The 26,286-nt window shown below is 39.0% G+C and overlaps 1 protein-coding gene across 9 annotated transcripts in view; it reads left to right on the top strand.

Moving 5' to 3' along the window:
• IRAG1 (inositol 1,4,5-triphosphate receptor associated 1) overlaps positions 1 to 26,286 on the top strand; it is a 69,050-nt gene that overhangs the window by 11,410 nt on the left and 31,354 nt on the right. For 4 of the 9 annotated variants that reach the window (XM_050336186.1, XM_050336188.1, XM_050336179.1 and 1 more), the window contains exons 2-6: positions 1,994 to 2,114; positions 17,505 to 17,602; positions 18,024 to 18,087; positions 21,466 to 21,551; positions 22,540 to 22,728. In XM_050336186.1, coding sequence (XP_050192143.1) covers positions 22,660 to 22,728 — 69 coding nt within the window. In that variant the 5' untranslated portion in view covers positions 1,994 to 2,114; positions 17,505 to 17,602; positions 18,024 to 18,087; positions 21,466 to 21,551; positions 22,540 to 22,659. Of the gene's footprint in view, positions 1 to 1,993; positions 2,115 to 17,504; positions 17,603 to 18,023; positions 18,088 to 21,465; positions 21,552 to 22,539; positions 22,729 to 24,589; positions 24,678 to 26,286 lie in introns of those variants that run through there. The other 5 variants (XM_050336185.1, XM_050336180.1, XM_050336184.1 and 2 more) reach the window with 3 other exon arrangements.

Here is a 26,286-nt window from a genome sequence, read left to right as displayed (position 1 = left end):
AGGGTTTATTCTTAAACAAAAATGTCAACAGCACTGATTGTGGGGTTGGTTTGTTGGTTGTTGGGGTTTTTTTTAACAGATTTAATAGGAGAGTCTGGACATTAGATCCATAAATATTTATTGATACTTGTTTATTAAACTCTTCTTGAAATTCCCAAAGTTATCCTTTTATGTCAAGATTGAAAGATGCTTCTGTGGCAACACATAATGTGCCTGTCAAATCAGCACATCTGTGCTTCATTTACAATATGGTAGCTTTTACTGCTGAGAATATGGGGTTGGGAAGAAGGAGAAGACAACAGAGGAGGGATGTGTGAAATTTAGAAACTGTAGCTTTTATTTTTCATTAACCTGCCAAATACTTCAATCAGAGAAACCTGATTTTCCTTAGAACTGTATCTATAGCACCCTCACCACAACTGTTATGACATCATCTTATTCTGTATTTAAAAGCTATCCTACGTAGTCTCCATTTTGGACAGCTGTATATCTGAATTTGCTTCTGCCATGGAAATGCAAATTGCCTGACACTGCCAGTGCCTGCAGTAGCTTTGGGTGGAACTGCTCATCAGCTTCTTGCAGAGCAGGGAGAGTTGGACAGACAACAAGGCCACGAAAGCTTTTTCCGAGGAAAGAAGTATTATGGCTATGGCTATTGGTTAGAGACACACTTCACATTATAGATTGTCCACTGGGCTTCTTCAAGTGTTAGCTATGCATTTATTCTTTCCAAAATCTATTTTTGGTATTGTTTTGCTTGGAATAGAAATTGTGCTGTTATTCTGGTTGTCAGCCAACTATCCTTCCCCCTTCTTCCCTGCCCTCCCTTCATTCCCTCTGAGTACCCTTTGAACTTGTCCAGCTTGCTGAATTTGTCAAGAGAGGATCACAAAAGTATTATGTTCCTACAAGTGAAAATCAGTGGTGTGGTAAGAGGAGAGACCCAGCCTGGAGCTGCTGAGGGGAAAGGCTCCACCTTTCCAGGGGAAAGGCTGAAATCCCCATGGATCCTGTTTGATTTGCCAGCTGGCAACCAGGCACGGGAGAAGCTTAAAACCAGGCACAGCAAATGCTGTCCCTTGGCCCTCCAGACTGGCAGGAGACGAGGAGACAAGTGAGCTTGTTATGAGTGAGATAGAAAATCATTAAAATGCAATACCTGAAGAACAGGTTTTGATAGCTCAGCTGCTTAGAAACAACTCATTTCTTAATGATAGGGACATAGAGGTTACAAAACCATCTTTTTGTGCACTGATATCTTTATTTTGGAAAATTTTTGTAAATGTCTGTGAAACAGATCGTGAAAGTTACAGCCTGATAATTCTCCTGTGATTTCACACCAGCTTCTAGTAGTTGGTGGCAGCCCATATGTCTGTCTTCTCTCCCAAGCAGTGCAGAGCACTGTTAGACTGTACCACAGGCCCTCCTCTGTTTTACAGATTTTTCCATTGAGGCTGCAGTGCCTCAGAGGAAAAGTTCCGAGGTTGCTGCAATCTTTGGGAACAGTCTATAGACTCTCCTCAGCCAGCTCTTCAGGCGTGTCAGTCAGGTTCATGGGAATGTTGTTAGTGCACAGGTTCTTCCCATGGCAAGTAAATGTCAGCCACCCGGGCAGAGGCAGCCATTCCAATTAGACTTTCCTTATGCAACAGATGTTTTGAATGTAAGCCAGGGAGGATAAAGCAATGCCCAGAGACACCGGCCTTATCTGCTTTCTGGTCATTTGAAGAAGGCAGCTGAGGCTCAGTAAAAAATGGCAGGCTGATATCTCATTTGCTCCTAAGCAAACTGACTGCATACTTAGTTTTGGTTAGTCACTGATTAGTTACTCCGTGATTATTTGAAAGAAATTAACCTGTGGTAACATCCTGTTTTCTTTCTTTGCTTGATCATCTGTTTGGGAGGAGTTGTTTGTTTTGCTTGAACAAATAACAACAAAAAAACCCTTTTCTGTCTAGATAACATTAAATTTGTTTCTTATGCCTAAAAACAGGAATTTCCTGCCTACAGCATTCCAGCCATCAGACTGCTGAATATTCATTATCCTTTCTTCACCTGTGCTGCAGGGCACTATGATGACCAGGAGGGTTCCTGACCTTAAATTCCTCTAATAGGTAATAAGCTTTCTGATTGCATTTTAAATTTTACTGCAGTTATTTGAAACAGTTGGGCTGATTTCTCATCTGTGAGTCTCATCCAGTGCAGTTAATAGGAGTCTTGTACATACAAAGACTCATATAGGTCAGTTATTATTCTGACAATTTTTAACACATTTCAGTCTTTTTTGTTGTTGTTGTTGATTAACATAAACATATATGTTGACCATTTGCTAGTTTTTAAATTAAGTGATGCTTCATAAATGAATTTTAATTAAATTGTTCCTTAAAAATTAGTATAAAAGTTACAGATAAGAATATATGGAACACTAAGCAAGTATTTCCAGAAGATAAAAATCATTGCTGGATTGTCTAAGTAATATCCAAAAGCTGTATTTTTGTCCATAACTATCAAACATAATTCCTCTGAATGCTCCACCTGGATGGATGTTCAGGGAGGGAAGCTACCTCATAAAACTCAGTCTGTAACTGTGCATTCTTGGGGACTGAAAGTGAAAAGTGGTTTGAGTATGTGACAGAAGTGAGATTTAGTTCAGAAGTGCGCAAGATGAGACTGCTATTAGATAACAAAATGAGTTTTACTGCAGTGAATTTAATAATTGGAAGCCAGCCTGAAGCAGTGTGACACAATACCAACATCTCAGAAACAGTTCAGGTGAGGAAGGAAGATCCAGTGGCCACTTTCACTTAAGGTCATTTCTTCTTCACTGTTAGAAAGTGTTTATTTGAAAAAGCTGAAGAATTGCGTTGATGGTGTTTTGAAAGTTCTAAGATTCTTAAATAGGTCTTTTAGAAAAACAAACAAAATGCAAAAAAAAAAATCGTCTTTCAAAAAATATTTGTAGGATATAGTGAAAACATACAGGGAAGAACCACATCTCTTGAATAGTTCAGAAGTGAACTTTTTATCCCTCACTTTCTTAAACACGTAATTTTCTGCTGCATTTGTGCTATGAAATAATAATTTCAATGGGTGAAATGTCAGTGTTCTGCTCAGTTCTAAAGACTGAGTAACGCACCAATGTAAAGCATATTCAGCATGTTTTCAATATTCAGACCTTCCTCAGGAATATTAACCCCTCATAGTAAGGATTACGACTGGGGAGCTTTGTGAAACTCAATTGACCAAATGAATTGTGCCTGTTTCTGCAGAGTAAATTGATTAGAAAAGTTACATGACTTACTAATGCTTGACTTATGGCTTGGTGTAGTTGAAGAAATACAAGACAGAGTATGAAGAGAGTATGCACCTGATGAGTAAACTAAATAAAATTCCATTACTCTGCTCTGATTCAAAAAGTGAATAAGAAAATGAAACTTTTTTTTAATACCAAAAGTACAAATGTTGTGTATTTGGTTATTCTACACTGAATATTCATGAAGCTCTGCAGTATGTTCAGTTAAGGTACTGGTTGCAATTAAAACAAGCTGTGTGATTGAAATTTGCTTCTTGCTTCGACTTAGTTCAAAAGCACATTCAACATCCGTTTAGAACTGAAGTGCTTTTTTTCCTTTCATGCATATGATAGAAAAGTGTGATGCCATTCACTCTGGCTGGCAAGTAAATTGTTATGGAAAATATTGTAGATGCTATGTTTGTTTATCTTCTAGATTCCATTGTTTCTTCAGAAAATAATTTCTGAGATAACTGGATAATGAGAATTTCACAAAAAAAATCATAGCTGGCTCTGAGTTTAAATTTAACTATTTCCTTTAACAAAAACACAAAAAAATGCCATGTTCAGTTAGTAACTTTATCCTCTTTTTTCTGTAAAAATATACTTTTTTTTTTTTCTCCAAGAAGGTTAAAAACATAACACTTGGAGGAACACTTAGAAAATGAATTTGTAGGTTGTCTTTGAGCTCCATGGAAAATCAAATAAACATTGTTCTAACTAAGAAACATTAACAACAACCAAAAAGTTTGTGTTGGAAAAAAATCTTTGCATGCCTTAGAAACGTGTTCAACACAATTTGACATCACCTTATTTGCAGAGATCAAACAGTACAGTTGGCATTAATTTATCTTTAGATAGAATTATTTTTTGCATAGATAAAGACATTATATATCTTGTTTGTCAAGCTAGCTTGGCAATTGTTACTTGTTTGTAGTCCATTGTTAGGTATTATAGAGAAGAAATGAAGGATACAAAAAAAAAAGAATATTAGTGGAACACACACTAAATGTTTATAGAAAATCTGGTAACTCTGGTTCTAAATTCTAGCTTTCTTATTTCTTTCAATCTGGGAGGCAAAACAAAACTACTGGGAAGATGGTTTTCTGATGTCTGCGGCCTGGGATTTGGACTAATAAAGAGAATTAAGATTTTAATTCTTAAGAATTTGATTTCTTGGCCAATATAATTAAGAATTAAGAGAAGGATAGAAGCTGTCTCTCTCTAGCTCACTATTCTTTCCCCTGCCCCAGGCAATTTATTTGGAAGGTAATCTGAAATAAGTCACTTCAGGAAAGGGGGTTATATAAAAAAGGGTAATTTTAGCCTAACAAAGTTTGTCTCCCTGGGCTTCCCTGTTGTCATCTGAGAAGAGAGAAGTTCCTCCAGAATGCAATTCAGAGAGCTTAAATTAAGTTCCTGATTTTAGGACAAGAACTTAAGTTGATTCAAAAACAAAGAAACAAAAATACCCCACAAACCAACCAACCAAGACTGGGGGAGATGAGTGGTCTTAGGCTAAAGTGAGTCTTCATGAAAGGTCCCCTTTATACATGTTCTCACTCCTCTCTCTCTATCTCTGTCGAAGGAATGTGGTAAAATAACTCTTGTATGGAAGAAGATGTACAGAATTAAATAGGTCCAGGTTCTTTTTCTTCTCTTGGTCCTTCTCCTGCACAGAACATAAAATTTGGTGTTACTGGTTTTGGAAGAAACATTTGCAAGAAATCTTAGATCAGTATTTAGCAACTGTATCCAGCCATATCCAAACTGGTGAATCTTTGACTGAAACCAGCATTTTCAGTTGACAAGTGAAAGCAAATACCTGTGTTAATTGTAAGAAAAAAAGATCACTTCCTCAGTTTATCAAGTTTTGATTTCTTTATATCAACTCTAATAACTATAAAGGACTAAGGAAAGCTGGTGTTCAGTTTAACTGAATTGATAAAGAGAGACAGGTAAACTAGAGACAGTCTCATAATGGGTAGGTATCAAATCACAACTCCTAAGGCCAAAGTGCAAACATGAGCTTCAAGGGGAAGAGGGACACTGAGATGAGAATTGGATTTTTGGATGTTGGAAGAACTGTTTGTCACGTTCCTTTCTTGTCTGTGCTCCCAGGATCTGATGTTCGTAAGCTTCCCTTGCTTACTCCTGCCCTGCAGGCCACACAACAGGAGGATGAGATACGATGCCCTAAGGTTAAAGGCATAACAGCATTTCATCAAAAGAGCTCAGGGAACACTTGCAAGTTTAGAGGCAAACAAAATGTACAGTTTGTCTCTTCAAAGCCTTTCTGCAGTGAGTGGAACCTTTGATTGTGCTTTGTTGAAAAGAAACAAGGTTGCTTACAAGGTTTCATAGACAAGAATTAAATATAGTTTGTCTGTTTGATCTTGTGCATTTATGATGTAAAAACCAGCAATAGTGCATGAAAAATTATATATATATTATCTCTTTGTTGTTAAGGCAACCTTATTGTGGAATCTCTCTTTTAGATTCAATTTCCTAGGCATGCAGGGAAAATAATACTTACAGTTTGAAATAACTTTTAAAGTTGTGAAGTGGCTGATACACAATAGTACTAATTTCTTTTTCAGTATTTTAATATCTCAGGAGGGAAGGTCATCCATTGTATCTTAGACCAATCTTGTAATTTTTTTTACATTTCCTTGCCTACTAAACCCTGATGTTTATACAGGGTTTTATACTGAAGAAATATTAATTAAAGAGTTGCTTCCAGAAAGCTGGGATTTATTCCTACTGCTATAGGTTCTGTGAGAGGAAACCAGAGCCAGAGCACCTTTAGACGTTCCCTGAGTTTGTACCATTTGAGTGGAGATTATTCCCGTGTGTTTCCTGACTCAGCCACATGTGAGACATGTGGACCAGCAGTGTAGGGAGCACTGTACAGCTGAATGTACATGACAGGGAGAGGTTTCATCTCAATATAAACCAGAAATGTTTTTACACTGAGAGCAATCATTCACTGGAACAACCTCCCCAGGGCTGTGGTTTGTCCCCGGTGCTGGGGGTTTTCAAGTTGCAGTTGGACAGGATGCTCAACCATCTCATCCAGGCTCCCTTTCTCAAAAAAGATTGGGCCAGCTGAGCTTTAAAAGTCCCTTCCAAACTGGGCTGTTCTGTGATTCTGTGATAATAAGTAGGAAAAAAGATGGAGAGCAGCAATCAAGAGGTATATGAACCTTCATGCCAGTCTCAGCTTCTTGATCTTCTGGGGGAAGAAGGAGGGGAAGAAGATTCCATACTGCTTTGCACCTGTGTCTTCTAGTAGTGTTGCAAGCAAATGGAAATTTCTTCACGATTGGGAATGCCATTTAGGATATGTGTGAGCAAATGTGTGCATGTATAAGACTGCAAAGTTGGAAAACTGCTGGCTCACTGTCTTTTCTTCTGTGAAATTCAGTTCCTTTCTGTATGATGCACCTTAAAGAACTGAAAATACTTTCAGTGACCTGCCACCCAGAGAGCCTCTTAAAAACATCTGAAGTTTGTTCATATGCAAGACAAGGCCGGGAGATGCCAGGCATGCTTCAGATTGAGATATGTTTACTGCTTCAAGGAGGCTACTTAGGAATCCAGCACAGCACAGACCTATGGCAGCATGATCTTAATCCTGGCTGTGGTCTTAGCATGTACTGTTTGTATTGACTAGAAAAATGTAAGGAAAAGCCTTTTTCTGCCATTACTTCCTTCTGTGTGTTGTTCTGTCCATCCTTTCCTTCAGCATTGCTAATTACTCATGATGGGCAAAAAGGAGATTTCCCTTTGTTCACTTTCTCACAATCAGTTTCTTTCAGAAAACAAACCTGCTTCCCCCAATGAACAGTCAACCTCCACAGCCAGGTTATTGAAACCATTCACCTGATTCCACAACAGGATCTCCAAAAGCAGAAATGTCCTTTAACCCTCACTGTTTTCAAATATCTGCAGGTCAGGCCTTTCCCGATCCAGAGGCTGTACAGAACTACTACTATACCTCTCCTCTGAATGCATCTAATCCATTTTTTAACTGTTTTTTATGCTCCAATTCTTTTACAGCTTCCTGTGGTAGCAAATTCAATTATTTAATTATATACTGTTGTGAAGCATCTTCTTTTGTACTTAAACTATTGCCTGATAACTGCTTTTGGCATCCTTATGTACTGTGAGGAATTGTGAGCAAGTAATTAATAGGCCACCCTCTCCAGTCTGTTCATCAGTTTCTAACCTGTTTCCATCCAGAACTGTCCCTTTTTCAAGATAAAGTGCTCTTGTCTTTTTTCCATGGAAATCATTTGCAATTTCTGACCATTCATTCTTCTGTGAACCCTTTGTGTTTATGTTGGGGTTTTGGGGGGGGGGTGGTTTTGTTCTTTGGGTTGTTGGGTTTTTTTGGTTTTTTTGGTTTTTTTGAGAAGTGACTATTTTAAAATTTAGGCTCATATTCTATTAATTCTTAACATTTTTGCCTTTTTGGCTGCTGCTGAATGCTATTTTCAGAGAACTCAGTTACTTCAGTTACTCAGATCTCTTTCCTGACTGGTAAAACATATGATGGTCTCTGATTTAGCCTTAAGCTTTTTCTTTTTCCCCATGTACCTTGATTTGCATTTTTCAGCAAACTATTTCACCTGCTATTTTATCATTCGGGTGCTCAGTATCCCATGAACTGCCTTGGCTGTCTTTAGATATGATTTTCCCTTTTCACCTTTAATCATCTGTACAGACCCTCTTTTCCAGATTCTTTGTGACTCTGCTGAACACCTCAGTGCCTGTGGAAGTTTAATCTTTGTAGGAGACAGGTAGATCTGTGACTCCTGTCCTTTATTTTCTTTCTTAAATTACAAGAAGTATTTCCCTTTTGTCCTGTGAGAGCAGTTTCCTTAAGGGGCTTGCTAGACAATTTTGTCAAAACCTCTCTTCAAAAAATGTGTATTTCCTCTATTAAAATGCTTGTTGACTTTTGTAAAGAAATTTAATGAAATAGCAAAGTTTGGAATGTTGTACAGTCCGGTATTCGTTTATCATTCCCTGATCTGCATCTATTTATTAATAAAATATTACACTAATTTCTTATCTAGGACAGTTATTATCTAAAAGTTAGGGACTAGGACAAAAGCCTTAAGTGATAATAAAAGTATAAAGCAATCAGTCCTCAAATAAGAGGTTCGTTTTGTTTTGGCAGAACAGCAAAAGAGTTCAAGGGCAACATCAAAATATTGAAGGAGGTGTTTGGAAAGAATGAACATCAGTCATTGCTTGTACTGTTTGCCTTTATCTCAGCCTCTTTAAGGCTTTTTATTTGCCTGCCACTACCTCAGGTAGCTTATGCACAGCTTTTTGTCTTGGCTTTTGCCAGGATGTTGTCCAGAGGCATTCTAAAACCCCCAGAATTTGATTGATAATAAAACTTTTGAAGCACCAGTATTTCAGCATTTCTTCTATAAAAGATTAGTCTTGTCTGTGTAGTTCTATGGTATGGTTAAAATTACAATGAGTTCCTGTATCTTCTTTTAAGGCACATTTTCTAAATATTTTACTCGGTTTTGTATTTTTTATTTCATAATATATTAGACTCACTGAACCTTTTTCATTCCATATTTTTTTACAGCTGTTTTAAATTTCAAAGTAGCTCCATTCCATTACTTTAATTTGTTTAGTTTATTCAATATAAGGAAAGAAAAACAGTGATAAGATAGTAAGTCTCAATGTATGCAGACCATATACTTATTGTATACAAATTGTTTTTAAGTAGTCAAATACAAAGTGCCATTTTGACTCATTATATATGAAGTTATAAAATGAGCATAATTAGATACACATCACAATTTTAGTTGAGTAATGACAGCAGCAGTACTGAGTTGACCCATGACATGTCCTGTTTCTCTTTTAAAGCCTCATAGAATATGAGTAACTCTGCTCCTTTTAACCCTTCTCACTTCCTCCATTTTCATTTTTGGTTTTGAGGTGAAAATTTTAAAACCTGGTATATAAAATGTAACCCCCAAAGTCCAGAGTTCTTTCTCCCTGCGGAAGTAATTCTGTGGTTCATGCTCACCTCTGTGCTGGGGCCTCCCTGTGCATAACACTGATAAAACCATATTAAATGACTGTGGGGTTTTTATAGATGTGGATGAGAGGAGATTATGCAGAAAGCTGGTACATTATTTTTTTGGATCAGCTCCTGGATATAATCAGGGGTGGAACAGTGTTGGCTAAATAATTTTATGAGGGAAAGATTTTGACAAAGGACGTGAGGAACATTTTGCTACATTTGGCTTGTGCTATTCCAGAAGAGCAGAGCTGTTGTTTTCCTCAAAGCTTTGTTCTGAACTGTCTGATTACCCAGGAAAATGTGGCTTTTTGGTACAGTACATGCCAGCCAATGCATAAAATTTGCTTTCTTTTTCTGATAGCTTTGATCTTTATTATTAACTATCCCACTTCTGGGTTTTGGGGAACAATCTTGAAAATGGAAGAATTAAGGTTAGCAAACCATCTATTCTTAAGGTGTTATATTCGGTAGCTTTCTAAAAGAAAATTAAAAGTTATCTTTCTTACCATGCTTTCTATCAGAATGGTTTCCAAATTGGAGTGCAACCAGTAAAGCTCCTAAATCCAGAACTTCAGCAAGTAACCAAAATATGCCTCATTTTCTTCCTGCTGAGAAGAGTTTAAAAGTAAGAGGAATTATATTCTTCATTCACTTAAATCATCAAAGGTTACCTTCCACGTTTGAGGATGCTTCAGAAAATGAAGTATACACATTCAGGATACATCTGTGCTTTCTTAGAGTGAGGAGACCAGCAGGAGATGGTTAAAATCTGCTTTGGGTCCTCAGTGTTAATACCTTGAAGGTCAAGTCATATGCCATGATTGAGCTGCTACTGGAGTGGATGCTATTTCTGAGGAAAAGACTTTGTAGGACAGATGTAGTGGAAAAGCAGCTGTGGAATTGTTTTTTTTGTACTACCAATAGCCATCCTTCATTTTGGATTCCAACAAAGTGCAGGACTTTGAGAACACAGGAAATGGGGACTTGCTTTTCTTTTTTCACAAACAACTGTTTGCTTTCATTTTCAGACCTTCCTTTCTGCAAGTCAGCAAGTCTCTTTCTGAAGTGATAAAGCAGTTTCCCCACATCAAAATAAGGGGCTCAGGTTTAATTTTCCTGAAGTTACCTCATCTCCATGTCAAATAAGGATCAAACAGGAGCAAATTATTTCTCCTGTAATTTTGGCTGTGGGTACTGGACTCGCAAAAGGGTTCGTCTCACAAAGTTCAAATTTCATGTCACCAACTGTTATTTATGACTAAGGTTTAGATTAGTGCTGTGGGTGCATTATAAAATACTCTTTTAAAGGATGCAGGTGAATGTTTTACTGTATAAGATAGAAGAACAACCATGTCAGGAGCACTCTCGATGGAACAGTTTCAGTCCTAACAACCACTGATGTGTGCAGTTTGGAGTATTTATTTTATCTCTGTCTTAATTACTACATCATCCTGTCTGATGGAAAACCTTTGCAGCCCTTAAATTATTAAATCAAATATGCTTTGTTGCCTTCACCTTGAAATTCATAACTATCTCAATTAGCCCAGTTAGTAAAAGAGGGACTTGGAGGAATTTGTTGCTGTTTCAGTTGACACATGTACCTCATTGGGGGGGTCATCCAATCCATTGCTTCCTTGGTTAGAAAAATGCACATTGAATTTCTTTGCTAAATTCATCAGTAATAGAGTGGTCTTTCAGTCTCTGCAGAAACCCCAGCAGAAAAAAACCAAAATATCAAGCTTCCTCCAAGCTTCTGAAAGTCTAACTTTACGTAGATTGAACTGTCCGGTAAATGCACTGCCTCTTCCCATCACACCTTTTAAAAATTAAATTTAAATTAAAGACTAAATCAGTTCAGGAATGCTTACTGTAAGAACTTGAAAGTGTAAAAATGACACTGGGTGACTGCATCTGAAGAGTACTTTTGGTAGGAAGGAATAACACAGGGCACAGAAATCTGCAGATGATTCCGCAATACAGGCAAGAGACCTTCTGCAAAGCATGTTTGCAAAATCTTGTGTCACATTAATAGGTCTTTTGAGGAGGAAAGTGCTTTTGGCTCTGAATCTGCATTGACATCACACCTGAGGACTTCCTCCTCAACTCCACTTCTTTAGATAATGCTAAAGTTGAGCAATCATCCTTTGCATGATTAATCTTTATCATTATTATTATTTATTATACCTGTTTCTGAAGCTTGATAAGAGAAATTAATGTAGCTGCTGGCTTTCATGTTGTGTGTGTTTCTAGGAAAAATGGCTAAAAGGTGGCATTACAAAATGTTACTGCTTTTTCACACACATGCTGGCATGAGGGAAGAGATGTATATGTGGGGGGTTGCTTATTCCCAGGCAGTGGGACCTGCAGATCTGTCTGCTCTAGGGGGAAAATTTAGGGCTGTTTTTAGGAAAAGCAGCAATTCTTGTGATCTAATATGCAGCATCCCTAGATCCAAGTTGGCACATTGCAGCCTGGATGAATTAACTACCAGAGCAGTGGGAAAGCAGCTGAATAATTAGATTCAAATAATGTAGTCGGTCCTTACTGCTGGCATGCCATGTCACCTGACCTTACCAGGAAAGTGCCTTGAGGGCCTGCCCATTTAGTAGATGTGGAGGATGAGGAGGAATACATTCTCATCAGATAGGGCTCACCACATCTGGGCTTGGGCCCCCAGGATGGGCACAGCCAGGGAGAACCACTATGGTAGTCCAGAGGCACAGATCCTGTGAGAGGATGCCAGGGGAACAAACTGGGACTGCTTAGCCTGGGCAAGACTTTAGTTGCAGTCTTGCAATACTTAAGATGTTGCTAAAAAGATGCACTCAGGCACTTTACGGGGGTGCATGGCAGGGGAATGAGAGACAAGGATCCTCAAGGGACAGTCAGACTTGATGTAAGGGTGGAGCAAGGGGGGAATTACTGTGGGGGTAATTAAACATTGGGTTAGATCTACCAGAAAGTCTTCAATTTCTGTCCTTGGAAGTTTTCACGTTGCAACTGGACAAAGTCCAAAGCAACTTCTAGTTGCTTCAGTGCTGACCCTGCAGGGGTCAAGGAGGAGGTTGGTCCAAATGACCTTCCAGCCTAAAGCATTCCTTGATTCTGGGAATCGATCTTCCAGTCTGGCCATCTTACAGTAACATGTAAGTAACTGTAGTCGAATAAGCAATCAGCAGCTGAAGTCCACACAGTGGCTGATTATTTGAAAAAGTTGATACTGTAGATATTTCTTTCCTGGTGTACAGCAGTATTTGAAAAAACTCAGTGGAATCAGATCCGTAATTATTTCCTCACAAAAAGGAAGTGAGACACATTCATGCTCTTTTGGTGTGTGCTCGTTTTTGTAGTGCAAAAAACCCCGTGTACATGTATCACTAAAGTAAGCAAACGTGAGTCTGATCGTGTCCAGGAAGCATAAAATGGGAACAAAAAGCTTGTTTTGCTGCTTTGCCATTTATCTATGCAAGATGTGTAATCTCCCTGCTTGAAAGCCCACAATAGCATTTTGGGATACCAAAGAAGGCTATTTATTGTTGGATTGTTGAACAAAGTGTGCCCTCTGGGATTACCCTTTGTGATTGGGAAAGAAAGAATTTTGTTTCATTTCTTCATTTGGAAAATTTTTTGCTTGACTAGCAACAAGGCTCCTGGGTCACTAAGCAATAGTGTTCTCCCCTAATTGCCTTCCACTTATTTATGTTTCTAAGTTAGGCCTTTGGTAGTCGTTTTTTCCAAATTATATAAGGTCGATATCCCACTGCCCTGGAGAACAGAACAGTTTATAGAATGTTTATATATAAAAATTGCTTTTGTAAATTTTACTTCTTGTAGCAACCCTGAGGTTTTTCTCAAATGAGGATGAATCAACACCAAAATACACCATTTTTTTTTCCCCTAATCTTGTCAGTCTCCCCTCCCCACAAGCATATTTGTTCTCCTTTTACATTAACTAAGAATATAGTCAAGTGGCAATTTGAGAAAATATGGTCTCAAGCTCCCAACTCTGCCTACAGCACAGACAAAAATAAATGTGTAACTAGAATGTGGTGTATAATACCGGCAGTCCAGACAGCAGAAACATAGCTAGGTTTCTCCAAATCTGTGAGAAGGAGTAGAAGAAAGAAGCCCAAATGACTCTTTGTTGACTCAGTGTCACTGAGTACATGATGCTCATTTAGGCAAAGGCATGTTTGGTGGTAAAATCATCTCCTGGTGTTCTGAGTGCTCCTGGCACCAACAATTTCTGTTGAGTGATTTATCAGTGCACAGCCCTGCATCACAGGGGTTGTTCGGCACCGTGCAACAAACACTGAGGCTGCCTCCTAAACTAATTTATATGGGTTTTTTCAAATAGTAAGTAGTTTAGCAGGAGGAAGAGAGCAACATTTTTTACTCACATATCATTTTCAGCTTCTTTTTTTCATTTTATCCTGTTTTAAGGTCACTGCCTTTACATTGTAGGACAATAGATTTTTTTCTCCAGATACTTCCTAGCTCTAGATTTCTTTTGAACTACCCTCCTGAATGACACTTAATGTACTGTTCTCCCACTCCTATCTTCACACTTTCTTATATGCTGTTCCTTATGCTTAGAAATCCTTACTCTCCATGCCAAATATCCACCCACTCCATGTTCACATTCCTCCTTTAAACTGCATTTCCTTAAAGTCTATCAAAAATAATCTGCAAGTTGAGAAACATATCGACTCTACCCTGAGCTCTGACAGTCTGATTTACTACTGATCATCAGAGTTCCTACTGCTGGCTGAATCCTTTAACCTGTGCATAATACTCCGTAAATCAGGGATTCATTTTTCCTTAATATCACATGTACTGCCTTTTTTATTAAATGTATATATATTTTATCTTTTTTAAAGTACCCCGAAGTTCAGCCCAACTGGTTTCCTAGAGGCCATCTGGAGAAGCACTCACACTGCTGCTTGTTAATTTGCTGTTTGCAAATTAAGAGAATTTATGGAAGCAGCTACCTATGAATTGTAGAGCGGTAGGGAGTTGTCACTTTGGGATGGTGTTTATGTTTGGTTTTGGTTTTGTGGGGGTAGGTTGTTTTTTGTGGGATTTTTTTTACACAAAACAAGGGAAAGAATTGTTGAAATTATAAAAGCATATTTGATTAGGAGTGTAAGCTGAAATTTAGAATGCATGAGGCATATCTAAAAACTTCTGGATGGTAAGATCTGACAGGCAGCTATGACTATTTCATGACTTAGCCTGGCAGGCTTGTGCACTTTGTTCTTCATGTGTAGCAAAGGTTTGTTATGTGGCTTTGGAAGACAATTTTCTGGGGGGTAAAGGATCTATCGCAACCAGCTACTTCACTGCTGGAGAGCTTCCTCTAAGGATTGGAGCATAAAACTTTAGGAAGCTCAGTGAAATATGTAGGTGGCTTCCAGTGTTATGTTTTGAAAGATTGAATATTTGGCTTCATATTCACCTCAGTTTCTTCTTCTTTCTTAAGAGGTTTTTTTTGTTTTTTGCTACGGCATATGCACAAGTACTTGGAAAGCAATAAAAGAACAAAACCAGGCCATGTAGATAACAAGAAAAAAAGGAGACAGATACATGCATTGTTTTCTCTTTAACCATGTAAGTTTTTTACTCTGGAGAACATGTCTTAAATTAACTCAACTGTAGTTTGTGCTGAATGTAAGCCACTGAATGAGGGGGAACAGGTGGGCAAAAGCTTTCAGGTCTGGAATCCACGAGGAAGTGCCACCTCCTTTTGGTTCTCTCACCACAGCCATCCTGTTGTCTCCAGCATGGAATGTGGAACGTGGGGAGTGCCATGTTCTTGGAATGGTGTGACTGGGGAGAAACCTCTGCTCTGAGAACCTCACAGACCTGTTGTTTTCCATAGCTCCCTTGGGCTGTCCTTCCCCTGTGAGACCTGGGTCCAGTATCTTCGGAATAGGGAAACTTTCAGGCTGCCTAAAATATATTTACCTTTACAAGAAAAGCTTTTTTTTTTTTTTTTTTAAAATCTGAATCTACCAGTATATGAGGCTAGTGAAATACTTTTTCTCAGTGTTTCTAAAATATGTACATTCTTCATCCGTTTGCTGATTGTCTGCAGCATAAAATTCAGCCTAGAAATTAAGGAATAAAAGAAAGGTTGTAAGTCACTCTTCTGTATGCTTGGCAGCAAGAGAAGTAAATCTAAACACTGCCTGCTAACAAAAGCAAAACTGTAAAAACTTTGCTAAAACAAATGAAGCTGGCAGGTAGCATTTAATAATAATTAAAAAAAAAAGTGCTATCTTCAAATACAGTTATGATCTTTTAGTAAGTCTTAAATTTCCATCTAGCTATGTTAAAATGATTGTCTGTGAGTGAAATTAGGTCCATTCCTTTTTCTTTAATGCATCAGGGAAAAGCCTAAAGCTGGGATCAGAATGGATCCTATTGGATTTAAGTACGTAACTCCCAGAAAACATTTTCCATTAAACTCTGTTGGGGATAGTTATCAGATTTCTTTAAACTCTGATATAAAATTTTTAATGCATAACCGAACCAAATGCCTTATTTTAGGAGTTGATCTTGTTGGTAACAGACCAGCATAACCTGTCACCCCCAAACCTTTTGTTTTTCAGTCTCAACAGAGTGTCATTGCTGGCCATTGCTGGAGATATTCTCCTGAGTGCTCCCAGTCGGATCAGGCTGGGCATGCATCAAAACAACATTTTACTCTCTGCCTGACCTAACTTTTCCTTTCTTTCATTCAAGCACATTATTGAGAACCATCAAGTTTTATGTGTTCCTGAGCTATGAGGAAAACAGGAAGCAGACAAGGAGATTCTTTCCTGTCATGCTGCTCTGTAAATGAAGTCCTATATGTGTAGTTTCTAGTCCCAAGGAAGTCTGGACACACTGAGTGGTGCTTTTTAGAAGCTGTATTTTCCTTAAGCTTTTGTTAGCTTCTTCCTTTAAAATACCTTTGTGACAGAATTATGCACATTTATGCCTTGCCTCTGAGGCTGCAACCTGGAAGTGTTCTGATTGTCAAGAAGCATTATTTAAGTCGCTCAGGAACTCACCTCTGTGCTCAGGAATTCATCTCTGCAGTTCTCAGAATGAAAACAGATGCTTTGAATTCACACAGTGGCTGCATACACTTCACATGCCCCAGTGGGATTGTTCTGTACCTCATAAACAGAAACACCACTTTGTCTGCCAGATTTTACCTTGTACGGTTGTGTGGCTGTGGGTAGAGCTCAGAACACTGAGGTTATCACAGAGAGGCCTTATGTTAGTCCTGGGGGCTAGGACTGTGTGTTTTGCTAAACTGGCTGGAGCAGGATCTTAATATCTTGCAAACCTATGTATTTAACATGGAAAACCACTCTTTTGTCATGAAAATGAGATGTAGTAGGAAACAGCCCATTTTTGCCTGTGTTGCAGACAATAAAGAAAGTGCCTTCCAATTTCCATGTAGTATCTTTTGTCACATAGAGTAAGAATGTACATGAGTCAGCTTTAGTTGTGGGTTTGGTTTTTTCCCTTTTCCAGTAAATATTTCTATTATACAAAAGGTTTGAAGTCCTAAAGCAAAATATTAAAGTATTTCTATTAAGATACCCAGGATCTGGTTTTATGTGTTTTGTTTGTTTTGTTTGGTTGTGTTGTTGGGTTTTTTTAAATTTTTTGAGATAGCTAATGCTTACCGATAAACTTTGTTTGTGTATCTTAAACTATAATCATGCTTTGTCTTTGAAAACTTAATCTATGGTAGAAACATGAGAAAAGCACCCTGTTTTGCTCACATTTGGTTTGAAGGCAGGAAGTTTAGTGGTTTTTAAGTACTTCAAAGCTGCACAACCTAATTCAAAATGTTGCACGAATTCCATACGCATTAACAGCTCTACAAAAAGGAGTGCAAACAGACACCTTTGTAAGATGTCAGTGTTTTAATGTTTTACAACAGCTTTGCAGCACAACAAAGCACGAAGTTCCAAAAAGCAGCTGAGGGTTGGTGCAGTTCAGCTGTGTTCGTGAGCACGCAGATCCTGCTGCTGACAAATGAGAGTCGCTTGACTTGACCACAGGCAGCGTGAGGTCAAGATATATTAATAAAATGCTTTCTGAAGTGTTTGTTTCTGCTCTTTTTTGCATATCCTTGTTGTGACGTGACAGAGCATTCGAGGTCAAGTGCCAAGCTATCAGTGGGGATGGAGTAAAGCACCTTTATCTGCACCTTCGCTAACACGGGGCTCGGCCGTGACTCACAGAGGGTAAGTTAACTGATTATACTTAACTTTCTCTACTATGGTAAAATGAGCTGCAGAGGGAACACACTGAAAGCCAAGGGCCTCTAAATACTTTTCCCTTTTATGGAATAGAGCTCCCAGATTTCCATTTCCTGGAGATTGTACTCTAAGCCTACACAGTGGTAAAAGAAAGTTCTCTGCATTCACTGATCTATATCTGACTACAAATTTGAGCTCAGGGGATCATTTTTTTCCTAACTATTTTAAGCAGTAAGTTTATAAAAACAGACCAAAATGTTAAAAAGCACTCCATCCTCTCTTTCCTTGCTTTTTCTTACTTTTTTTTTTTTCTTTAGATTGTCTCCTCCTAGTGTGGGAATAAGCAGAATCTGGTGAATAGGCTAGATCATTTTTCTGTGTTTTTTTTTTTAAACTCATTTTGTAGGTGCAAAAGGCTCGTACAGACTGAGATTGTAGATCTTCACCCACATCCACTCTGCCTGTGACATGTGAGTTAATCTATACCAGTATTTAATTTTAAAAGGTAATTTTGGAGCTCTTGCAATTTCTAAAAGAATGGAGTTTTGGGGGAGATCCTTCACTCTGATAAAACACTACAATAATGCCATGACATCCTTTGATGGGATATAGGCCAGACAGAGTTTGATCAATGCCTAACAAAAGAAATAAGAGTCTTAAAATTGTCTCAGTGCCTGAGATGCTAACATGTGCTTATGCACCCTGACTGTTTTTAAAGTGCAGGTGTATTTTTTAATCTCTCCTTTCAGTGTCTTCAGGGACAATAATGACAGTTGTTTCAGTTGGCACTTCACTGTACTGCATGTTTTGTTAACATATCATTTCCTCCTTTGACTGACAAGTGCTTATTCTTGTGGAAAGGAGACAAAGCTGACAAAATTACTGGTAGCATGATTCCAAAGGCTGTTCAGCTGGCAGATGAGCCAACCTTAGAACCAGGATAGTGATGCACAAGGTTCAGTGAGCTGTGAGCTGGTTTTGTAAACAGAGGTGTGAATTTCTGTAAGCTCCAAGGCTGCACTCCTCCCTAATGCTCTGCAGAAGAAAGAAATACCCCTTCCAGTGAAATACATTTTCCAAGAACATTTCTGTCTTTTCTTTCTAGATCTATGAGATGCAGATAAGCTCCTCTAATTCTTGTTAGAGTGTTCTCACAATGCCCCCTTTTTCTATACATTTTGACTCTCTGTGACATTTACTGGGGCTGTTCTCATTGCCCAGCCAAACGGGCATTAGGTCACTTCAGCAGTGATGGAAGGACATTTATTCACTAATATCTTAAGGTTCCACCATTTCTAAACCTTTGCCTTTCCTACCAGTATCAGAAGGCGGTAATTGCTGCAGAAAATGGCAGAACTCCTTGCACACCAAAGAGCACGGAGGTGTTTCCATTGATTATATCCATTTGCATTTACAGTGCGTGATGTTTATGCTGGTTAAACATCATAAAGTCTTTAAAGGATCTGGACTACTGGTTTTAAGAACACTGCACAAGTTTACAATAAGCTTTTAGATTGAAAAAATAATAATTCAGGAGCTTTCAATCATTTAGTTTATTAATTGAACTACATCTTTATGTTGAAATACCAACATGTAGTAGCCCTCACTTTGGCAGCATACAGGACTGCAGCAGTGCAGTCAAGGTGTGCAAAGATGGTGTTTGTTTGAAGAAGCCTAAGAATATGAATAATTATGTACAAGCTTTCAGTGCTCCAGTATAGTCCTCAACACTGGGGTTTTCTGGAGAGATATTAGGAAAAAATGGAAAGTCGGAGGAAGAAATTTTCCTGCTGATCAGCACAAAGATTTGGAGCTTATTCCTATTTGCAAGATAGCTCTGTAAGGAAATCAGAGTAGGGTTCTGACTGTGTCAGAGACGACCTGAGCTCAGTCCACTCCAAATCTGGGCGTTGTTAAGGTGGCGTAACTTCATCTTTCTCCTCTCCACTCCGCCTTGGCTGTACTTTCTGTGCTGCATCTCTAAGACAACACAGCTTGGGATTTGTCCCTTTCTATTCTTAGACAAGCCTGCTGATTTATTTCTTTTTCTTTCAAAGTTTTCTTGCTTTTAAAATCTAAAAAATGAACTGAAACTTGATGTGCTTAACAGCTCTTTCTTGTTTCAAGATAACTTGCATTACCCTTTGTAAGTTTAGTATGTACTGGGAACTCAGCTAAGCCCAAGAATAAAGCACTTTGATGCAAAAGCTTATACAACTCCATGCAGGACTGCAAACATGCTTTGGCCATGACTCAAAACATTCCTGATTTTTCAGGCCCAGCATTCTGTTGAGTTGAATCTATCAGAACCATTATAAATTCATAAGGCAAACACTGAAGTACGATTAGATAAACAGCCACATTTATATCTTCTCGGTTTTGTTTTTGTTTGAATTTGAGTTCTTGCAAACTCAGAAATTGGGTAGGATGCCAGGATTTTGCTACAGAGGTGAAAAGCAAGTCTGTGCCACTTATTTTTAGTTACCTTGCTTCCATCTCATCTTCATGTGTTGCTCATGGTCCCCTGGTTGGTGACTGGTGTTTGATACTTAATTGGTGAAACACAGAGATGTTTAATGCTACTGTTAACTGTCTAATGTCTGAGGGCTTATTAACATTTATATAATCATAAATGCCTGTTTTCCATCATATTAGGAACTTAAAAGATGTTTTGCTTTAATAAACATTTTAAAAGCCATAGAAAGCTTCCTCTGCTCTTATTTGAAGTCAGAGATGGGGAAAATCATGATATAAACATGAACTTCCACTTACTTCAGTAGAGGTAGGAATTCTCCTGTAAGAGGTTTAAAATGTTTACAAAAACTGGAAACATGCTGTCCCTTAAGCATTTACTGCTCTGAAAAATCTTCATGCTCACTGTTCAAAAACAGTCTGATTCATAATGGTGTCATATATGCTGCATCTTTTTCACAGTCTTTATCAAAGGACTGCAATGAAATAATTATTTGCCCTGAACACGCTAATACTTGTGTAGGATCATTCTTATAATCTATTAGTTCTGCATTAAATTTCATGTGACGTGGCCTTGTATTCGTCTTCTAGTAAAAGAGAAAATTAGGTTTCCAACATAATGTGAAATAACTGTAATAAAAGCATCAGTCTTATCTGCTTCTGCAGTCCAAAGTTTTCACGCATCCTGCAGGATTTACAACACAGATTTTTTTGCTGTGAGGGCTGAGATGAGGAACTTGTCACTATTGAAACTGCTTCAGTATTTCTTGTGAATGGTTCTCCCTCTTCTTTCTTTTTACCTTTTTTTTTTTTTTAAGATCAACAGATTTATTTTGACAATTTTAATTGTCAGTCTCAATAAACCAGCATGTTCCTGACTACATTTCTTTGCCCACCCCTGAAATGGAAGGGAAAACTGCTGAAAGTTAATCTTAGAATTCTGCTAAATGTCTTGAACTACAAGTCATCTCCCCATCTCAGCCTCTTTATTCCATCTATCTTGAGATCCATAAGAGTAAAAGAATTGAGATGAGTGTAGGAATTCTGGTTTGGGAGCCAATAACATGCTTTTGGAGGTTGAACTTGTGCTTTCTGGGTATACTTATCTCCTGGGCACGCTACTGAAGTTGTAATGGCACTGTTTGAGTGCATTGCTCCATGTTGTGCTCAGCTGGGAATTTGTAAGGGGGATGCACTCAGCCGGCCCCGGAGCTCACAGGAGGTGTGGGGGATGCACTCAGCTGGCACACAGGAGCTGTGGGGGATGCACTCAGCTGGCCCCGGAGCTCACAGGAGGTGTGGGGGATGCACTCAGCTGGCACACAGGAGCCGTGCCCCAGGCTGTCTCGGATAACCGCGCTGTGTGTGCTCTGCAGGCGCCGCCGGGGAGTGCAGTGATGCGTTGCCGAGGTCGGTGATGTGTTGATGAGGACAGTTCCCTAACTCTCGGGCAGGTGTCGCAGTAAGTATTGCAGTCCGTCCACTGCTGCTGTAAGGACTGATTTGTGCTTGGCACTGCTCCCCCTAGACCTCGGTACGGGTTTTCTTGTCTTACGAATGCAGTACTTCCCCTTGACACTAATAACAAGAATTTTCTCAGCTAAAAGGCAGAGATTTTTTCCCCTATTGTCTTGTGCAGAGGTACCAAGTCTTTGCACAACTGACCTAGTCCTTGCTCTTGCTCAAATGAAGAGTGCCACCATCTGGGGTTCCAGTTGTGCTCCTCTGATCTGAGATCACTCTCTGTAGCAGGAAGACTTTGTTAGTTGCTAAAAGGCACAGTATGGAAGAGGTGACTGAGAGGGAACCTCATCAATGTGTAGAAATATCTGAAGGGGTATTGTCAAGAGGAGGGAACCAGGCTGTGCTTGGTGGGGCCAAACAATAGGACAAGAGGCAACAGGCAGAAACTGCTGCACAGGAATTTCCACCTGAACATGAGGAAGAACTTCTTTCCTGTGAGGGTGACCGAGCCCTGGAACAGGTTGCCCAGAGAGGCTGTGGAATCTCCCTCACCGGAGATACTCCAGAACCATCTGGATGCAATCCTGTGCCATGTGCTCTGGGATGACCCTGCTGGAGCAGGGAGGTTGGACCAGATGACCCCCTGCAGTCCCTTCCAACCTGACCCATTCTGTGATTCTGTGATATCCAGAATGCTGTTGACTTCTTAGAAGATTGTTAGAGAAGGTAATTTGGTCACAGTCATAGTGACAAAATAAAAATCAGTAAAATGGAGGGAAGGGGTAGAAATAGCAACAAGAATGGAAGGTTTTCCATTTTGAATGCATTTGCTAAGTTATACTTGACCTTGAAAGCTTTAGTTAATAAAACATAAGATAGCATTTTTAATTTTAAACCTTAATGCTGTTTGTTATTATAAAGTGATCTCAGTGTTAGAGCATAGAGTTTTAAACAGATTTGGTTTGTCTTTTTGGCATCTAACACAGCCTGCAGATCACGAGGCCTCTCAGAGCTTATGCCTTCAGGCTGACTTGAAACAACCTTTGCCAGCAGTGCATGGTCCTGTTAGTCCCCAGTGCAGCTCCACGTGCTTCACGCTGCCCACCATGCCAACCTCACCTGAAGACAAGGGACAAGCACAAGAGGCACAGCACAGCAGTTCTCCTCCAGCCAAAGTAAGCACTCTTACAAAGGTGTTTTCTGGCTCTTGTTGGAAACCTGAGGCTGAAACCTGTTTGGAATTTATAGAACAAAATCGAATCATTGCTCTGAATTAGTGTGTTTTGCTTAGCTGATGAAGCTGTGAATGATCCTTCAGTTGATTTTCTTAGAGTTCTTCAAATATTTTATAGCCTAAGGGAGGAGAACTCAAGTTGCCCAAGCAGTTGTTTATCATTTTGATCTGGAGGATTATAAATGGTTCAGAACAGACAGACATGTATCAAAGCTGTCCAAAAATGTCCTTTCTGATGTGACTACAGAAAACTTGAACCTTTGAGAAAATGTATTTCACAGTAGTCTTGGAACAACTAGTGTTGCTTTTACAGATACAGAAGATGTTATGCAATTCATGAGGGCTTTTTGGTTTGTAGTCTTTCTCAGCAGTAGCTGAACATATATGGGAACTATGCAGAGAGCAGGTGGGTGCTCCCCAGATGTATTCATTCTCTTGCCTCTCAAATTTGTGGCATCTATATGTTTTCACATGTCGTCTTAGGAGATAAATTACAAAAATCAATAAGAGATGGCTCTTCTCCCTTTTCAATAATCTATACCATAGATAAAAAGTAACTTTATGTTTTAATAAACTGGGATTGTTTGGGGTTTTTAACTGCTATCTTAGCTGAGGTAAAGAACCTGTACTGATTACAAAATCACAGCTCATCCAAATCACCCAATTTATAAAATTGCAGACTGGTGCAAAGAAAGAGAGGATTTATAATCTGGCATGTCCTCAGTTCAAAATTCGCTGTCACTGGGTTTGAGGACACTACATTCTACACTTTAGGTGAAAACATCCGCTGCTCTAACACTGCTGGAAAACGTTGTCAGCAGTGAGCCCTACACTGATTTGTCACGCATTCCATCCAAACTGCACACTGTGCTGAGTGTTGGTTTCCTGGTTTAAGATAAACACCCCAGGTGGATGCAAGTTCATCAGACTATTAGCTGAGAACATATATCGGCTCAAGAAGATTTTATTGGGCCTTTTAAACTCACCTATGTGAAAAGTATTTTAGTACAAAAGACTTGCTGGGTAAAACATACCCAAAGAGGGAAAAACTACTTAAAGCTGGCAGACATCAGTGATTCTAGTCCTAAGTGTGCTTGTCAAAGGGGAGAAATGAAGATTTCCAACCACCTAATCTAAAAAATAGTTATTTTTTAAATACATTTTACAGGCCTTTTAGAGGTGGGTCTGAAATGAACTGTGATAATGTGGTAGTTCATGAATCAGTTAACTGTGCAAAAGGCTTAATTTTAGATATGTGGTTATTGTCAGGCACAAAGTGGCAGTGGAAGGATTTTAACCACACACTGCTCATAAGCCTTCTTAAGTTAAGGTTTGCCACTGGCCAACGTTGTGAGGATTTCATCTTGTTCATGCCTGTTGTCTCTCTTGGGTCTTGCTGCAGATCAAGTTCTACAGAGTGACTATTAAGTCACTATAAGTAAATAGCTTTTTATTGTGAGATGAGGACTTGCAAGCCAGGAGAGGGCATCAGAAACAACCAACAACTGGTGGATTTGTCTTCTGCCATTCAACAAAACTTTCCAAGTCTGGAATCTCATCTTTTCTAAAGTGCTGTCTGGCACTTAACAATTTCCTCATTCTGTTTCAGGAGGTGCTTCCCCACCTTTTCCCTGCATGACCAAATGCACAGAGATTCACTAATCAGTTCTGGCAGAAAGCAAATTAATCTCACATCACGTGTAGTTTCCTGCATGCTCCAAGTACCTTTTACATGATGGGAAGACCTGGGTTATATGTCTCAAGTTCATTTTGAGAAAACAAACATGGGTTTCCATTTCAGTATTTTTTAGAGCAGCCAGTGTTCATCATGCTGACTAATTCTAAACAAAAATCACCACAGTATTCCTTAGCTCTGTGTTCCTAAGGGAGGTAGGTGTGAAATTCCCATTTACACAGGTGCAAGGGCACTGAGCCTAATTCAAAGAACTTTAGCCTCTGATCTGAACTGAGAGCCTGTAGTTGAACCCTGTTTGTGTGCTGTCTTGTTGCAGCAAGTATTGAACCTTTTAGATTTTGTTTATACAAAATCATTTTTCCCACCATAAATCATAGAACTTCATGGTGAGATGTAACTTTTAGTCACTTCAATATTTAAATTTAATAAGATTTATTTCATATAGAGTAATATAATATAAAATGCTTTCACTGACACTTTTAAAAACTCATTTCAGGTTTTTAGTGTTAAAAATGCAATTTCTATACATGTAATGCATACCTGCATCAAAGAAGATGACATCCTTACCAGTTATGTTACAATTTATAGTGGCCTATAAATCTCCCTACACTTTCTGGGTTGGTTGTAAGCTGTCATCTTTCCCTCTTTTTAAATCAAAAATCCTTGTTTCTATTTCCATTTTGCTCTCTATGTATCCTGATCACTGTTTTACTGGCTCTTCTGACTGCTGAGGAAAAAATCCATCTCAGGCATTCATAATGCTTTTCATACATTGATTATTCCATCATTCAGACTTCTGCAGTTTCTTTTATCTCTTATTACCCCTTGAAATTTGTATTGTACTTTTGTCAGACCACTGCATGTTATCTGCTTTGTTCTGAAGGGGGTGTCCCATGTTTGCTTTGTTCTCCTGTTTCAACTAGATACAGTTACATTACCTTACTTGCTAAACTCCAAGCTGAGCACCTCATTTAAACATTTAAAATCAAGCTTATTCAAAATCCCGTCTCACTCCAAAGACTTCTTCCTCAGATACATAACTTTTCTGAGGTCTTTCACATAAGTCTCTGTTTTGGGCCAGATTTTTTGTGAAATTCCATCCAGACTTTTAATTAATATCTAAGAATATGATCAGGTGGCAGAGGATTTTCTTTCTTCTTTTTTTTTTCTTTTTTTTTTTTCCTGAATGCCTTAAAGAATTCAGGTGATATACAGTAAAGCTCTGTCATCTGACTCTTCTGGCATACCAGGTCTTTTAGCAAAGAGTATTTTTGTATTCCCCCCCTCATTAGTGTTCAAATCCGTCCAAATCTGGCTGGATTATAAAACTTTCAGAAACACATTTTCTGTATGCTTAGTGAGGGTCTGGTAGAATTTAACAGCCAGAATATCTGCAGGTCCTGTCTCCACCCTGAGAATCCTGGTCCTCTTGGATATTCTGTTGTGGACCAAACTGCACGTGCCACCCTCTCAGCCCTGCACACACTTCCCTGCAAGAGTAAGTGGCACAAGATCATCCTGGTGGAGCCTGTGGAGCAGCTGCCACCTGAGCAAGGGAGGTGGAGTCAGTTTTACCCTACGTTTTTAGGGGGGGAGGGCTTGGAAGCAAAAGGAAGCAAAGCCTTGGGTAGCAGGGCAGCCACTGGCGAGGCAGCTGTTGGGAAGAGCTGAAGAGCAGGTTGGTCTGGAAGCTAAACAAGGAGAGCACGGTTAAAGACACACAATGGGAGGGTGATGGAAAACTTCTGTGTCATCTTAGTGCAGTTGTGCAGCTTGGTAAGACAGACGGAGCTTCCTGTTAAA

The sequence above is a fragment of the Myiozetetes cayanensis genome, unplaced genomic scaffold (genome assembly GCF_022539395.1).
Source record: "Myiozetetes cayanensis isolate MyiCay16 unplaced genomic scaffold, myiCay2020 scf6-25, whole genome shotgun sequence".
In the NCBI taxonomy this organism is placed as follows: Eukaryota; Metazoa; Chordata; class Aves; order Passeriformes; family Tyrannidae; genus Myiozetetes; species Myiozetetes cayanensis.
Note: the sequence above shows the minus strand (reverse complement) of the source record. Positions and strands in the feature narration are given on the sequence as shown.